We start from the raw sequence: 17,266 nt of genomic DNA, 5'->3' as shown, positions 1-17,266 counted from the left end.
ATTATATAATTTTTTTGTATCATTAATCTACAATTACATGAAGAACATTATGTTTACTAGGCTCCCCCCTTCACCAAGTCCCCTCACATACCCCATTACAGTCACAGTCCATCAGCATAGTAAGATGCTGTAAAATCACTACTTGTCTTCTCTGTGTTGTCCAGCCCTCCCCATGTGCCCCACACTATACATGTTAATCATAATGCCCCCTTTTTTTTCCCCACCATTGTCCCTCCCTTCCCACCCATCCTCCCCAGTTCAATTCCCTTTGGGAACTATTAATCCATTCTTGGGTTCTGTGATTCTGCTGCTGTTTAGTTCCTTCAGTTTTCCTTTGTTCTTAAACTCCACATATGAGTGAAATCATTTGGTAATTGTGGAGGTTAACATAGACTTGGAAGGTTATGTTTTACAAATGACTAGTCTGAGTGCTAAATTGGGGTTTGAAAGGTTATCTCCTTTGCCCCACTGCACACCTAAATCTGGGATGCAACCAGCATGGTCATAACCACAGATCAGACAAAAGCTAGTCTCTAGAAATGACTGCAGCCTGCCTTCAATCCTTACCCCATCCTATTCACTTTCAACAATTTTCCTCATTTGGAGAGCAGTCAACAAAAAAAAATCACTAAACTAGAACTCCTGACTCAGCTTTGGTTGTATGCGTCCAGAACAAAGAAAGTGAATTTAGAAAACTGAGGTCATTCTCAATCATCCTGGAGCTGCACAAAAGGTATCATCAAAACTCAAGCTATTGCTGAGATGCCCGTGGCCATGGAGTGATCTGATAATGTTAGAGCCTCACGGTGGTGGAAGAAACAGGCATCTGGCCCACCCAGGAATCCAGTCACTTTGACGCATTCAAGAAAAACAAGTTCAAAGCAGGTGACCCCATTAAAGACAGAAGTATCCTACTGATTATTTTCTTCAGGGACCTCTACATATCCCTGTTCCTTAGGCTGTAGATGAAAGGGTTCATCACCTGGGGAACCACGATGTACATCATTGAGGCCACTGTAGCCGTCCTGAAAGAGTCAGGAACTGCAGGGCTAATGTACATCCCAAAACCTGTCCCATAGAACAAGGAGACAACTAGATATGAGACTCACAGGTGGAAAAAGCTTTACACTTACCCTCCACTGAGGTCATTCTCAAAATGGAAGAGAGAATTTTAGTATAAGAGAACATGATCCCAGATACAGGAACACCCCCAAGTAGGCTGCCTACAAAATATATCAGTAAGTTATTGATGAGGGTATCAGAGCAGGGTAGTTTGATGACCTGAGCAAGATCACAGAAGAAGTGGGGGATTTCCTGGTCCCTGCAGAAGGAGAGACGCAGCACCATCAGACTGTGGAGCACACTAACCCCGCTGGTAATGAGCAGGGAGAGCAGAATCAGCAGGACACAGAGCCGGGGGGTCATGACATATGTGTACCTGAGCAGATGGCAGATGGCCACATAGCGGTCATAGGCCATTGTGGCAAGGATAAAGGTTTCAAATCCAGCAAAAACAAAGAAAAAGTAGACCTGGATGATGCAGCCTGTAAAGCTGATGTGCTGATTCTGTGCTTGGATGTTCACCACCATCATGGGGATGGTGGCTGCGCTTATACAGATGTCAGTGAAGGACAGGTTACAGAGAAAGTAGTACATGGGGGTATGGAGGTGAGGGTCAGAACTGATGGCCAGGATGATGAGCAGGTTCGCCAAAACAGTGACCAGGTACACGGACAGGAATAGCTCAAAGAGGATGATCTGTACTTCTGGATCCTCTGTCAATCCCAGGAGAAGGAATTCTGAAACTTCTGTGTGATTCTGGGGTTCCATGAGGTCAATGATTCTGATGGAAAACTGGGATGAAAAGAACAGAAAATAAATAGTCCCCAGATGCCCACCAGCAGCATTGTCAGGGAAGGTGTCTGAAATGCCAATTCTTGGTGCGACTGCAGACTTACTCGTGAGAGACTCTGGGGTGATGACTGGGAACCTGGAGCTGAACAGAAGCTCCAGACGTTTTGTTATATGCTTAAGTCCAATAAACCAAAATAAATAAAAAGAAATAAAACTCTGTATATTGTGAAGCCAGGTGAATATTCACCACTGTTCCTCTGCTAATTTCCCCCTCCATCCCCATCTCTCACACCCCTTTCCTCCCTCGGCTCCCCTTAGTGTGCCTTATTTTTATTAATTACCAACGTTTCATTCCCTGTGCCAAGTGCTGAATCTAGAAAGAAAAATGGGTGCCACATGGTGTTTCCTTCAAAAATATTTCTTCCCTCAAGAAACACAAAGACAAGAAGGAAGTTCTCCGAGCTGTCTTGCAGAGTGTAGTGCCCAGACTTAGGCATGCATCCAAGTCACCTGAGAGGGATTATGAATTCCAAATGTCTCAGACCACGCACACACTGCCACTCCATTCGTCCAGGGGGAAACAGGGCGGTGCAGATACAACAAGGACACAAAGTGCGCCCTGCACGTCAGAGACTCAGTCTGACCTTAGATCGTCTGACTGCTGAGCTGACTCTGTTGACCCATCATTGTTAATGCTCGGCATCATACAGAAGCGGCATGCCTAAACCAACACCCCAGATTTCAGACTTCCCCTTTAAAATGGTAATATGTTCATTCTGAATCATATCCGAAATCCTCCCCCTTCTCTCTCAGGTACGTCCACATGTACCATGAAGGAGGGTGCAGCAGGTCCTGGGATCAGACCTTGTACACACTGTGATCATGACAAAGATTAGTAAGTGGTGCCCATAACCCCAAAGCTCATAAGATCACCTATGGAATCATTTCATCTGCCCTAGTTATTAACTCTGAGAGAAGCAGCACAAGGGTGAATGAGAATCTGTGTGTCATCCCCAAGGGGACTTCCTCCCAAAGGTGAAAGTTGGCATGTCATTAAAAAGACACAACATGTAAATGAGAAAAAGAAAGAAATGCATGATCTTCCAAACACTAGATGAAAACAGCAACGTTAGATTTTGAAAGACAGGAAATGACCACATAAGAGACTTATGCAATACCTACAACATATTTAGGCACCCTATCAGGATATTTTCTATAAAGCAGGGGTTCCTCTTTCCTGGAGGAGAAGGATGGTCATGAAAGCCTATGTTATTCGGTGGATGACTGAGACTCCAACACTGACTCCCATCCGGGACAGCACTTGATTTGTGAGTGGGGAAAACTGCTTACAGGTATAAGATGCCTTGTGTCCCCATCTGTACCATGGGAATGCTCATCACACCTCCGGAGGACGCTGCAGTGATGAACCATGAATAAAAGACACACATCCGGCACAGTGTTCAAGCACATGGGGCCTACATTGTGACCTTTCTACTGGGGATGTTTTCCTGTCATGAACATGAGCATTCTGCGTGTGTCACTCCTCACAAGGAAGCAGTGGGTGGAGCAAGTCGGGGGATGAGGGTGGAAAGAGATAATATCTCCACAGTGCTACTAAATACATATTTCAGGGAAGAGATGATGAGCTGAAATTCCACCTGGGAATCCTTATAATGTAGGAGGAGTCTAAATGAGCATCAGGTATGTCATTATTCTTCAAAATGAACATGTCATACCTGTGAAGGTCTATTTATGATGGTTTATTCAAACATTACAAAGTATAGAGAATCATCTTGAAGGACTGAATACCCTCCAGCCAACATTTGCCAATTCACACTCTTCCCCATCCTTCCTAGAAGTATTTTCATTGCAATTAATAAGAGGCACATTTGAGGCCCTCACCTCAGGTATGTACAATTTGAGTTCCTTTGCTTCCCAGCTGGAAACACTGTATGAGCTTATTATCCATCATCCCCCAGCACTTTCTCTTATATTAGGTACTGTTCTTGTAAAACCAACTGCATCAATCTTGCTTGTTAAAGTGGCACACACACAGGCTCATGCTCTGCATGCATTTATAACTGGCTTTCCTCCTAAAGATATGTTTACAGATGCTCTGTTTGCCTCATTCTTTTTAAGTACCGTGCAGTGTTCTGTATTGTACACCATTACTCAAGTCTCCATTTCCCAGCTGATGGATATCATGATTCTTAACTTTTATTATATACTTAAATATGCACCCACCAGTAAACATTATATAATTCAGAAACATTATCTACTTCAGGTGATGTCATTAGAATAAATAAGAGGTATGTTTCAAATATATATATATTACTTTGATGAGCATTTAGTAATGTATATAATTATTGCATCACTATTTTGTACATATGAAACCAATATGATACTGTGTATCAACTATATTCAAGTAAAAACTATATATATAAACACACAATGTTGATGCCTGCCTGGGAACACCATCATATTGGCGCTGCCTGCAAGGAGGGAGTCAGGCTGAATGGGAAGTAGAAAGGGGTATTTTCTGTATGTCTATGATACTGTTGATTAAAAATCATACACATGAATCTGGTATAGCAGAATGACAACGTTTAGTAGTTTTGGAAAGGGGTTAATGGTGGACTTTCTAATTGATCAGGCTGTGTTTATAATTCAAAATATTTGCTCATTGTAAGAAGAGGGTCAAAGACACCAGGGACGCAGCGTGCTCTGTGGGTCTGTGTCTGTGCTTCCTCCTCCTCATTCCTACAGCCAGGCAGCCAACATGACACCAAAGCTCTTCTGTAGGTGGATGTGTGTGGCGTGAGGTGAAGCTGATCCCCTTAGGCAGGGGCACTCCTAGCAGCTGGTAGATGTGCGTGTCTCCTAAACGCTGACCTCATGTCAGAGCATTGTCTAAGGGACACGGGGTCACCTGGCTGGCATCACTGCGGGGTGATGCTTGATGTGTTGCCTGGAAACTGAAAATGGAGACAGAAGGTCTGCATCTGTGAATGGCAGAGAAATGCAGTGAAGCTCCGGGTTTCTGGGCAAGAGGGACTGTGGCAGGGAGGTGGCCCAGCTGTTGTCTTATGACAGGGCAGGCATGTTAAGTGGGGTGGTCACAGACACACTACTTGTAGTCTCTACATCCCTGGGGGCTCAATATCCAAAGCTCCTCATTAGACAAAGTTTTATTATAATTCATGTCCCAGGACAGTGCAAACCCATAAAGACCAGGACTCTAGAAGGGAGGTATTCAGGATGGCTGCTTCCCTAGGCTGCGAGGCCAGGTGTTTACCATCCATTTCCGTCTCCCCATTGCACACACCTTGCATGTGTGGACACACCTGCTTTCTCTAATTGGAATCAGGCAGCTAGTTCTCAGTAAAAGCTATGGCATCTAATCCAGTTAGCAGTATCAGGGCAACAATTCTAACTTTATGTATAAAATCATAGTTATTGTTCATGTAGAAAAAACATTTCTAATTACAGCTAAGTAATGGTAAAGTGCAAACACTCAGATGGTTCTTTGAAGGTTTCCCCTGAATGTTTCTAGATTCTTAATCTTCCTTCTATTTCATACTGCTGGTTCTGGTCAAAATTTCTACACATTTATGACTGTCATCAATGCAGACATATTTAAGATTTTTAAACACCTTTCCTATTTAATCTCAATAAGTTCAGGGTACTTTTTTTCATTTTTTGGGATCATGCATTGGTTTTATTACACTTTGTCTCTATAGTTATGTTATGAGAAAGTACAACATCAAGGGCAAAGCACTTTTATGCTGATTAATACATGCTGTCAGTTCAATGAATGACACTTCACTGCAATTTCTAGGTGAACATGTTACTCTATTTTATTTTTCATTACTATTTTTCATCATTAATGAATTTTATGTGCTCATCCACTGATCAGTATATTTTTCCACATTTTCTTTTTATATGACTTTGTATTGAAAACAATGTGGCTATTCTTAACAAGTTAAATGTAGAATTCTCATATGATTTAGTAATTCCACTTCTAAATGTATTCTCCGATGAAATGAAAGCATTGATTTGAATGCGTTTTTGTACATCCCTGTTCATGGCGGCATTGTCCGCAATGGCTATAAGGTAGAAGTAAACCAACTGCCCATCAACTGATGAGTGGTAAATAAAATGTGGTGCACACACAAAGGCACTTTTTTTCAACCCTAAAAGAAAGGGAATTCTGACATATGCTACACCATGGATGAAACTTGAAGAAATTATGCTCCATAAAACAAGTCCCAAAGGGATATATAATGTGTGATTCTACTTGTATGAGGTTCCAAGTGTAGTCAAATTCACAGTCACAAAAATTAGAATGAGAATGCCAAGTTCTGGGGGCAAGAAGAAAAGGGTGGACTGTTAATAGGTACAGATTTTTGTTTGGGGAGATGAAGAATTCTATGCATGGATGTTTTGAGGGTAACACAGCATTGTGAATGTATTTAAAGCCACTGAAATGGATGCTTACAAATGGTTAAGGCAGTAAAAGACTCTGAATAGCCAAAAAGAAAGAACAAACCTGGAGGCATCATGCTTTTTAACCTCCAATTATATTACAAAGCCAGAGTAAACAAAACCTAATGGTACTGGCATAAACGCAGACACACACACTGATGGAACAGAACCAAAAGCCAACAAATAAACACACATGTGCATGGTCAACCAGTATTTGAGAAGGGCGCCAACATTATTCAAAGGGGAAAGAACAGTCTCTTCAACAAATGGTTTACAAAGATCTGGGTCACCCCATGCAGTGAAATGAGACTGGATCACTATCTTGCAACCCTCACAAAAAATTACATCATGATAGATTAAAAGCAATGTAAAACTGAAACCACAAATTTCTAACAAGAAAGTGCAGGGCAATTTCCTTGACATTATTCTGGGCAATGATTTTTTTGGGTATGACACCAAAAGCAAAATAAACACAGGGGTCAAGTAAGAGCCTGTGACTCACTGTGCTACACATCTGAAACCAGTATAATATTGCATAACAGCTATATTTCAATAAATTTAAATAAACACCTAAATAGATAATCAAACTCATAGAAAAGGTAGTAGGGTGATTATGAAGGAGCTGGAGGAAATGTAGAGATGCTATTCCGAGAGCACAAACCTCCAGCTATAGGACCAGCTTATGAGGATCTCATTGCACAGCATGGTGGTTATGGCTAGTCATGCAATGTTATTAATATTTTGGGCTACCGAATATTGCTAAAGGTGTAGATCTGAAATATATTAAAAAGAAATGTCAGAGGCGGAGCCAACATGGCAGTGTGAGTAGAACAGTGGGAATCTCCTCCCAAAAACATATATTTCTGAAAATACAACAAATACAACTAATCCTAAAAGAGAGACCAGAAGACACAGGACAACAGCCAGACTACATCCACACGTGCGAGAGCACAGCACCTGGTGAAAGGGGTAATATACAAGCCCCGGCCCTGTGGGACCTGAGCGAGCCTCCCCCCAGCTCCCAGTGGGAGGAGAGGAGTCAGAGCAGGGAGGCAGAGGGAGCCCAGGACTACTAAACACCCAACCCAGCCACCCACACCAGAGCACAGACACAGTGCATGTGTGGAGGGCTGGAAACTAGGGAAACAGGACAGCAAGACCTCTGAGCGGGTTCCAAAGCTGATGCCCCTGTGACAAAGAAAAGCGAGTGCTTTTTGAAAGTCTTAAAGGGACAGGGACTTAACAGCTGGATGGAAATAACACAGGTCACAGCCCAGTGGCTGGAAACTACAGGGAAAACCGGGTGCACTAACCCCCTGGGCAACAGCTCTGAGACCCCTCACGGAGGTAAACAGCCAAACAGCCCCTCTGTCCATAACCCTCCGGGGCCCCGCCATAGCAGAGCAGCAGCCTGAGGCAGACCATGCACACAGAAAGGGAAATTAATCCATTCCGGCTGGGCAAGACACAAAGAACCAGTCTACACGGAATTACCCAACACAAGCCACTAGGGGTCTCAGTTCTCCCAGTAAAAAAAGGCCAGTAGCAAGTGAAAATTTTGGCCCTCCCAGCTGACAGTCAATAGGATCTGTCAACAATAAAAGGCAAAAATATATGATCCAGACAAGACTAACCCAGACAGCTTTGGCATCTGCTACATCTTCCCCTGAGAAGGAACCTGGGGAGACAGATTTAGCCAGTCTTCCTGAAAAAAAATTCAAAACAAAAGTCAAAACCGTCCTGATGGACTTGCAGAGAAATATGCAACAACTAAGGAAGGAGAATACAGAAATAAAACAAGCTATGGAAGGACTTCAAAACCAAATAGATGAGATGCAAGAGACATTAATGGACTAGAAAACAGAGAACAGGAACGCAGAGAAGCTGATGCAGAGAGAGATAAAAGGATCTCCAGGAATGAAAGAATTCTAAGAGAGCTGAGTGACCAACGAAATGGAACAATATCCGCATTATAGGGGTACCAGAAAAAGAAGAGAGATAAAAAGGGATAGAAAGTGTCTTTGAAGAAATAATTGCTGAAAACTTCCCCAAACTAGGGGAAGAAATGGCCTCTCAGACCACAGAGGTACACAGAACTCCCACGACAAGGGATCCAAGTAGGATAACACCAAGACAAATAATAATTAAAATGGCAAAGATCAAAGACAAGGACAAAGTATTAAAGGCAGCCAGAGAGAAAAAAAAAGGTTACCTACAAAGGAAAACCCATCAGGCTATCATCAGACTTCTCAACAGAAACCGTACAGGCCAGAAGAGAAGGGCATGATATACTTAATGCAATGAAACAGAAGGGCCTCGAACCAAGACTACTGTATCCAGCACGAATATCATTTAAATATGAAGGAGGGATTAAACAATTCCAAGACAAGCAAAAGTTGAGGGAATTTGCCTCCCACAAACCACTTCTACAGGGGATCCTACAGGGACTGCTCTAGATGGGAGCACTCCTAAAAAGAGCACAGAACAAAACACCCAACATATGAAGAAGGGAGGAGGAGGAATAAGAAGGGAGAGAAATAAAGAATCATCAGACCGCATTTATAATAGCTCAACAAGCGAGTTAAGTTAGACAGTAAGATAGTAAAGAAGCTAACCCTGACCCTCTGGTATCCACAAACTTAAAGCCTGCAACGGCAATAAGTACACACTTTTCAATAATCACCCTAAATGTAAATTGACTGAATGCACCAATCAAAAGACACAGAGGAATAGAATGGATAAAAAAGCAAGATCCATCCATACGCTGCTTACAAGAGACTCACCTCAAACCCAAAGACATGCACAGACTTAAAGTCAAGGGATTGAAAAGATATTTCATGCAAACAACAGAGAGAAGAAAGTAGGTGTTGCAATTCTGGTATCAGACAAAACAGACTTCAAAATAAAGAAAGTAACAAAAGACAAAGAAGGCCATTACATAACGATAAAGGGCTCAGTCCAAAAACAGGATATAACCATTAAAAATATGTATGCACCCAATACAGGAGCACATACATACCTGAAACAAATACTAACAGAACTAAAGGAAGAAATTGAATGCAATGCGTTCATTCCAGGAGACTCCAAGATACCACTCACTCCAAAGGATAGATCCACTAGACAGAAAATAAGTAAGGACACAGAGGCACTGAGCAACACACTAGAACAGATGGACGTAATAGACATCTACAGAACACTACTTCCAAAAGCAACAGGATACACATTCTTCTCAAGTGCACATGAACATTCTACAGAATAGACCACATACTAGGCCACAAAAAGAGCCTCAGTAAATTCCAAAATATTGAAATCCTACCAACCAACTTTTCAGACCACAAAGTCAAAAAACTAGAAATAAACTGTACAAAGAAAGCAAAAAGGCTCACAAACACATGGAGGCTTAACAACACGCTCCTAAATAATCAATGAATCTATGACCAAATCAAAATGGAGATCCAGGAATATATAGAAACAAACGACAGCAACACAAAGACCCAACTAATGAGGGACACAGCAAAAGCAGTCTTAAGAGGAAAGTATATAGTAATCCAAGCATATTTAAAAAAGGAAGAACAATCACAAATGAATGGTCTAATGTCACAATTATCAAAATTGGAAAAAGAAGAACAAATGAGGCCTAAGGTCAGCAGAAGGAGGGACATAATAAAGATCAGAGAAGAAATAAATAAAATTGAGAAGAATAAAATAATAGCAAAAAATCAATGAAACCAAGAGCTGGTTCTTTGAGAAAATAAACAAAATAGATAAGCCTGTAGCCAGACTTATTAAGAGGAAAAGAGAGTCAACACAAATCAGCAGTATCAGAAACGAGAAAGGAAAAATCACGATGGACCCCACAGAAAAACATAGAATTATTAGAGACTATTATGAAAACCTATATGCTAAGAAGCTGGGAAACCTAGGAGAAATGGACAACTTCCTAGAAAAATACAACCTTCCAAGACTGACCCAGAAAGAAACAGAAAATCTAAACAGACCAATTATCACCAATGAAATTGAAGCGGTAATTAAAAAACTACTAAAGAACAAAACCCCTGGGCCAGACGGATTCATCTCGGAATTTTATCAGACATACAGGGAAGACATAATACCCATTCTCCTTAAAGTTTTCCAAAAATTAGAAGAGGATGGGATACTCCCAAACTCATTCGATGAAGCTAACATCACCCTAATACCAAAACCAGGCAAAGACCCAACCAAAAAAGAAAATTACAGACCAATATTCCTGATGAAAATAGATGCAAAAACACTCAACAAAATATTAGCAAAATGAATTAAAAAATACATCAAAAGGATAGTGCACTATGACCAAGTGGGATTCATCCCAGAGATGCAAGTATGGTACAACATTTGAAAGTCCATCAACATCATCCACCTCATCAACAAAAAGAAAGACAAAAACCATATGATCATCTCCGTAGATGACCAAAAGCATTTGACAAAGTTCAACAACCATTCATGATAAAAACTATCAGCAAAATGGGAATAGAGGGCAAGTACCTCAACATAATAAAGGCCATCTATGATAAACCCACAGCCAACATTATATTGAACAGTGAGAAGCTGAAAGCTTTTCCTCTGAGATCGGGAACTAGACAGGGATGCCCACTCTCCCCACTGTTATTTTACATAGTACTGGAGGTCCTAGCCACGGCAATCAGACAAAACAAAGAAATACAAGGAATCCAGATTGGTAAAGAAGAAGTTAAACTGTCACTATTTGCAGATGACATAATACTGTACATAAAAAAACCCTAAAGACTCCACCTCAAAGCTACTAGAACTGATATCAGAATACAGCAAAGATGCAGGATACAAAACCAACACAGAAATATGTGGCTTTCCTATACACTAACAATGAACCAGAGTAAGAGAAATCAGGAAAACAACTCCATTCACAATTGAATTAAAAAAAAAACAACCTAGGAATAAACCTAACCAAAGAAGTGAAAGACTTATACTCTGAAAACTACAATTCACTCTTATGAGAAATTAAAGGGGACACTAACAGATGGAAACTCATCATATGCTCGTGGCTAGGAAGAAGCAATATCGTCAAAATGGGCATCCTGCCCAAAGAAATATACAGATTTGATGCAATCCCTATGAAACTACCAGCAACAATTTTCAATGAACTGGAACAAATAATTCAAAAATTCATATGGAAAAACCAAAGACCCCGAATAGCCAGTGCAATCCTGAGAAAGAAGAATGAAGTAGGGGGGATCTCACTCCCCAACTTCAAGCTCTACTATAAAGCCATAGTAATCAAGACAATTTTTTACAGGCACAAGAACAGAGCCACAGACCAATGGAACAGACTAGAGAATCCAGACATTAACCCAGACATACATGGTCAATTAATATTTGATAAAGGAGCCACGACATACAATTGTGAAATGACAGTCTCTTCAGCAGATGGTGCTGCCAAAACTGCACAGCTACATGTAGGAGAATGAAACTGGACCATTGTCTAACCCCATATACAAAAGTAAACTCAAAATGGATCAATGACCTGAATTTAAGTCACGAAACCATTAAACTCTTGGGAAAAAACTTAGGCAAAATCCTCTTAAACATAAACATGAGTGACCTCTTCTTGAACATATCTCCCCAGGCAAGGAAAACAACAGTAAAAATGAACAAGTGGGACGATATTAAGCTGAAAAGCTTCTTTAGAGCAAAAGACACCATCAATAGAACAAAAAAGAACCCTACAGTATGTGAGAATATATTTGAAAATGACAGATCCGATAAAGGCTTGAAGTCCAAAATATATAAAGAGCTCACATGCCCCAACAAACAAAACACAAATAAGGCAATTAAAAAATGGGCAGAGGAACTGAACAGACAGTTCTCCAAAAAAGAAATACAGATGGCCAAAAGACACATGAAAAGATGCTCCACATCGCTAATTAACAGAGAAATGCAAATTTAAACTACAATGAGATATCACCTCACACCAGTAAGGCTGGCTGCCATCCAAAAGACAAACAACAACAAATGTTCGCGAAGCTGTGGAGAAAGGGGAACCCTCCTACACTGCTGGTGGGAATGTAAATTAGTTCAACCACTGTGGAAAGCAGTATGGAGGTACATCAAAATGCTCAAAGCAGACTTACCATTTGACCCAGGAATTCCACTCCTAGGAATTTACCTTAAGGATGCAGCAATCAAGTTTGAGGAAGACAGATGCACCCCTATGTTTATTGCAGCACTATTTACAATAGCCAAGAATTGGAAGCAACCTAAATGTCCATCGGTAGATGAATGGATAAAGATGTAGTACATATACACAATGGAATACTACTCAGCCATAAGAAAAGGGAAAATCCTGCCATTTGCAGCAACATGTATGGAGCTGGAGGGTATTATGCTCAGTGAAATAAGCCAAGTGGAGAAAGAGAAATACCAAATGATTTCACTCATATGTGGAGTATAAGAACAAAGGAAAAACTGAAGGAACAAAACAGAATCACCAAACAGCAGCAGAATCACATAACTCAAGAATGGACTAACAGGTACCAAAGGGAAAGGGACTGGGGAGTGTGGCTGGGTAGGGAGAGATAAGGGGGGGGGAAGGAAAAGGAGGGTATTAAGATTAGCATGCATGGATGGGTGGGAGAAAGGGGAGGGCTGTACAACACAGAGAAGACAAGTAGTGATTCTTCAACATTTTGCTATGCTGATGGACAGTAACTGTAAAGGGGTTTATAGGGGGGACCTGGTATATGGGAGAGCCTAGTAAACATAATATTCATCATGTAAGTGTAGATTAATGATAACAAACAAAATGAAAAGCAGTTCCTGTGCGGTGATCTCCAATGAGTTCTACACAATGGTATAAAGGACGTATAATAGTGTAGGCAAAGGGTCTATTTGTGTTTATACAGAGGATCAAAGCCTAATTCGGCTACCCCGAAAATGAACTAAAATACGGTATGAAAAAGAACTTCCAACATCAGCACTCTCTGGAAGACTCATACTAGAAGATGATCATCAAAAAACCCCAACAAAGATCCAGGCACTGCTACAGCTGTAGATGCACTCACCCCACCGGATCCTGGACTTGCCATGGGAATGAAGAAGGAGATATCTAAGCTGGCCTGTGCAAACTATAAAACAACAAATTTTACTGGATCTATACTGTTGGAACTCAACCAAGAATTAGGAGAAGTGCAAATTGTAGCACTCCAAAATCTTACAACTACAGACTATTTACTGTTAAAAGAACATATTGGATGTGAGCAGTCCCCAGGAATGGGTTGTTTAATTTGTCTGATTTCTCTCAGACTGTTCAAGTTCAGTTTGACAATATCCACCATATCATAGATAAGTTTTCACAAATGCCTAAGGTGCCTAACTGGTTTTCTTGGTTTCACTGGAGATGGCTGCTAATTGTATGTCTGCTTTGGTTATGTAACTGTACTCCTATTATGTTAATGTGTGTGCACAATTTAATTAGTAGTTTAAAACCTATACATGCTGAAGCTACTCTACAAGAAGATATGTCAAGGAAATCAATCTTCCCAAGTTTTCTTCCGCCTGCTACTTCTATAGCTTTTCTTCTTCCTTCCTAATTACAACCCTTAAATAGAACTCGTGCCTCATATAGAATTTACCGAGTATCATAATTCTTCCAAGTGGTAAAGGTACCTCAAGACAAATGCTGGGCATAGAAGCCACAGGGCATAAATCTGCAAAGAAGTAAAAAGCTAACCTTTTCAAACAATAAGGCTTCTCTCTCACTTACCAACTTTACATTTCCCTGTATGGCCCCTGAAGATGACTGGTTAGCCAGAGACGGGTAAGATTCCTCAAGGGAGGAACAACCTAAGACAGGCACAGTCGCAGGGGGGCCATCAGGTGAGAAATTGGGGATCAACAGAGGTGAGGCTTAGAACCTCTCCCCCACTGTTTTGAGAGAAATCTTTTGCATCCGTGGATGTGTTATTGCCCTTGTATAACTTTGATTAACACAGTCTACAGACACACACCTGATCATCTACATTTGCTCTCTTACAACACTAAACTATGTTTTCTACCTTTATCTTGTACCTACCTACCACTTCAGCATTTTATTAAAAATAATAATGAGAGAAATGTGGTATCCACACATAAATCAAGTATAAAAACCAAACGAATATTCATATTTGAACTGATTCTTTATAGTTCATAATGCATGAGCAAATCTTAAAGTTTCTGTGATGACTGCCCTTGTACTGTTCACCATGTAACTTATTCACTATGTAAGAATTTGTTCTCCATGTAAGAACTCGTTCGTTATGCTTCAGAATATTGGAGACTAATGAGTATTAGGCTTGGGGTGGATTAATGATTGTGCATTGAGCATTGACTCCCCTATTCAGAATTTTATTGTTGTTAACAACCATTTGATCAATAAATATGAGAGATGCCCTCTCAAAAAAAAAATATATATATGTATATATGTCAATCATATCACAGCTTAGAGGTTTGAGCTACTGCCAGGTGGTAATCGTTTTGAAAGACATAAGTGTATCAAATCAACACATTGCACACCTTAATCTTACACAGTTGTAGTGTCAGTTCTATCACAATAAAGCAGGAAGGAAATGATCAGCACTGGAAATCTACTACAAGCTTCATGAATTCAATTTCTGTCACCCTGGTTTCATTACATCTTCCTTTAATCTGGGTCAGTTCCACTTCTGTCTGTCTTATAAGGATTCATGTGATTATATTAGGATCTACCCACATAATCTGTGAGAAGCTCATCCTCCACAAAGGCTTTAATTCCAAGTAAATACAATTTACCATCATATCATAAACTATTAATAAGTTACTGGATATACAATGTGAACAAGTAGGATATGAGGAGGGACACGATGCAATCCACTGCAGAGGTATCTTCTAGGTGACTCCATGGAAAATTCTCTAGTCATCTGACTTCACAAAGGACCATCAGTTTTCTGTCTTTGGGCCTCATGTCTGAGGATGACTTCACTTCATGCCACCACCTGGTGACCCTGAACAGAACCAATCCTAGTACCACACAACACATGGAGGACTCGCTGGATCCCTCCTCCCCTGTTCCTAGACATTCCCTCCTTCTAAAGCTCTTGTAAAGGGAGATAACTCTATTTCTTGATCATATTAGAGGTGGAGATCCTATTTACTATTAGAACTGAAGGCATTTTACTGATGAAGTTCAAATGTTTCACAATAATCTCAAACTACTGAGATAATCCAACCATGCTAATTTCATAGATAATGAAACTGAATGTGGTAGATGCCAATGTTCCTCATAAAGAGGCAGTTTACCAGTGACCATCTAATTCATTCCTAAGTAGGTGTGTGAGAGGTCAGCTCCCTTACTCCACTCTAATCCTTTAAGTGTTACTGGAATTACATAGTTGAAGTGGATGCTAGTCTCTACCCATGACCACCTGTTTAAATACTTTTGCTGTCATGCCTATTTTCTGCAATATTGCTTCTTCTTCAAGTGAGCAAAAAAAAAAAGTACAACTTGAATGTTTGTGTTGGGTGCTGCTTCCTTAGAACCTGAAGAAAGAATTTGAATTTAGAGAATTGAAATAAACTGTTAAACATCACAAAGCTAGAGAAAAAGCAAAACCAGGTTTCAACCCCATGTAAAATGTACTTGGGAGTACTGATATGATGCACAAACTGGTGATGGAGGAGTCAGGCATGCGGCTCACCCATGTTTTATCATAGTGCTGCCTTCTAGACACAAAACCCAGCATAGAAAGCACAATGACAGGAAAGTAGGTATCCGCTGATGAGTTTCCTCAAGGCTGCCTTCATGTCCCTGTTCCTCAGGCTGTAGATGAAGGGGTTCATCATCTGAGGGGCCACAATGTACATTGTTGAAGCTACTGCAGTCTTCCTGGAAGAGTCAGTAACTAAAGAGCTAATATACACTCCAAACACTGTCCCATAGAACAAGGAAACAACAGCGAGGTGAGACCCACAGGTGGAAAAGGCTTTAACCTTTCCCTCTACTGATGGCATTTTCAAAACAGAAGAGCCTATTTGTGTATAAGAGAAAATGATTCCACACAGAGGAACACCAGCAAAAAGGCCAGACAAAAAGTATATCAGGAAGTTGTTGATGAAGGTATCTGAACAGGCCAGCTTGAGGACGTGAGCAAGCTCACAGAAGAAGTGAGGGATTGCCAGGTCCTGGCAGAAGGACAGCCGCAGCACCATCAGACTGTGGAGCACACTAACACCGCTGGTAATGAGCAGGGAGAGCAGAATCAGGAGGACACAGAGCTGGGGGGTCATGATGTCCGTGTACCTGAGTGGATGGCAGATGGCCACATAGCGGTCATAGGCCATTGTGGCAAGGATAAAATTTTCAAATCCAGCAAAAATGAAGACAAAGCAGACCTGGGTGATGCAGCCTGTAAAGCTGATGTGGTGATTCTGTGTTTGGATGTTCACCAGCATCTTGGGAATGGTGGTTGTGCTTATACAGATGTCGGAGAAGGACAGGTTACAGAGGAAAAAGTACATGGGGGTGTGGAGGTGGGGGTCAGAGCTGACGGCCAGGATGATGAGCAGGTTCCCCAGGATGGTGACCAGGTACACGGACAGGAACAGCCCAAAGAGGCTGAGCTGCACTTCTGGATCCTCTGTCAAACCCAGGAGGAGGAATTCTGAAACTGCTGTGTGATTCTGGGGTTCCATGTAGTCAATGATTCTGATGGAAAACTGGGATGAAAAGAACAGAAAATAAATAGTCCCCAGATGCCCACCAGCAGTATTGTAAGGGAAGGTGTCTGAAATGCCAATTCTTGGTGTGACTGCAGACTTACTCGTGAGAGACTCTGGGGTGACGACTGGGAACCTGGAGCTGAACAGAAGCTCCAGAAGTTCTGTTGTATGCTTAAGTCCAATA

At 41.1% G+C, this 17,266-nt stretch overlaps 2 protein-coding genes across 2 annotated transcripts; both read right to left on the bottom strand.

Moving 5' to 3' along the window:
- Positions 1-937: 937 nt before the first annotated feature.
- Positions 938-1,830, bottom strand: LOC118921283 (olfactory receptor 7G2-like). The gene is made up of 2 exons (XM_057489184.1): positions 1,134-1,830; positions 938-1,068 (listed from the first exon to the last, which is right to left on the bottom strand). The coding sequence occupies exons 1-2, from the start codon at positions 1,828-1,830 to the stop codon at positions 938-940; spliced, it is 828 nt and encodes a 275-aa protein (XP_057345167.1).
- A 10,659-nt stretch (positions 1,831-12,489) lies between these two features.
- LOC118921277 (olfactory receptor 7G1-like) lies at positions 12,490-17,058 on the bottom strand. Its single transcript, XM_057489514.1, has 2 exons — positions 16,142-17,058; positions 12,490-12,700 (listed from the first exon to the last, which is right to left on the bottom strand). The coding sequence occupies exons 1-2, from the start codon at positions 17,053-17,055 to the stop codon at positions 12,667-12,669; spliced, it is 948 nt and encodes a 315-aa protein (XP_057345497.1). The 5' UTR covers positions 17,056-17,058; the 3' UTR covers positions 12,490-12,666.
- Positions 17,059-17,266: the final 208 nt, after the last annotated feature.

This window comes from Manis pentadactyla, chromosome 12 (genome assembly GCF_030020395.1).
Source record: "Manis pentadactyla isolate mManPen7 chromosome 12, mManPen7.hap1, whole genome shotgun sequence".
Taxonomy (NCBI): Eukaryota; Metazoa; Chordata; class Mammalia; order Pholidota; family Manidae; genus Manis; species Manis pentadactyla.
The sequence above is the reverse complement of the archived record's forward strand: the minus strand, read 5'-3'. Positions and strand labels throughout refer to the sequence as shown.

Excerpts from the sequence above, each read along its gene's own strand:
- LOC118921277 (XM_057489514.1), bottom strand. The coding sequence starts at position 17,055 with ATGGAACCCCAGAATCACACAGCAGTTTCAGAATTCCTCCTCCTGGGT. Across the intron at positions 12,701-16,141 it reads GCAGCCTTGAGGAAACTCAT|TGGCAGGATTTTCCCTTTTC; the intron begins CAGCGGATACCT and ends TGTTGCTGCAAA.
- LOC118921283 (XM_057489184.1), bottom strand. The coding sequence starts at position 1,830 with ATGGAACCCCAGAATCACACAGAAGTTTCAGAATTCCTTCTCCTGGGA. Across the intron at positions 1,069-1,133 it reads GAGAATGACCTCAGTGGAGG|GTTTTGGGATGTACATTAGC; the intron begins GTAAGTGTAAAG and ends TCTATGGGACAG.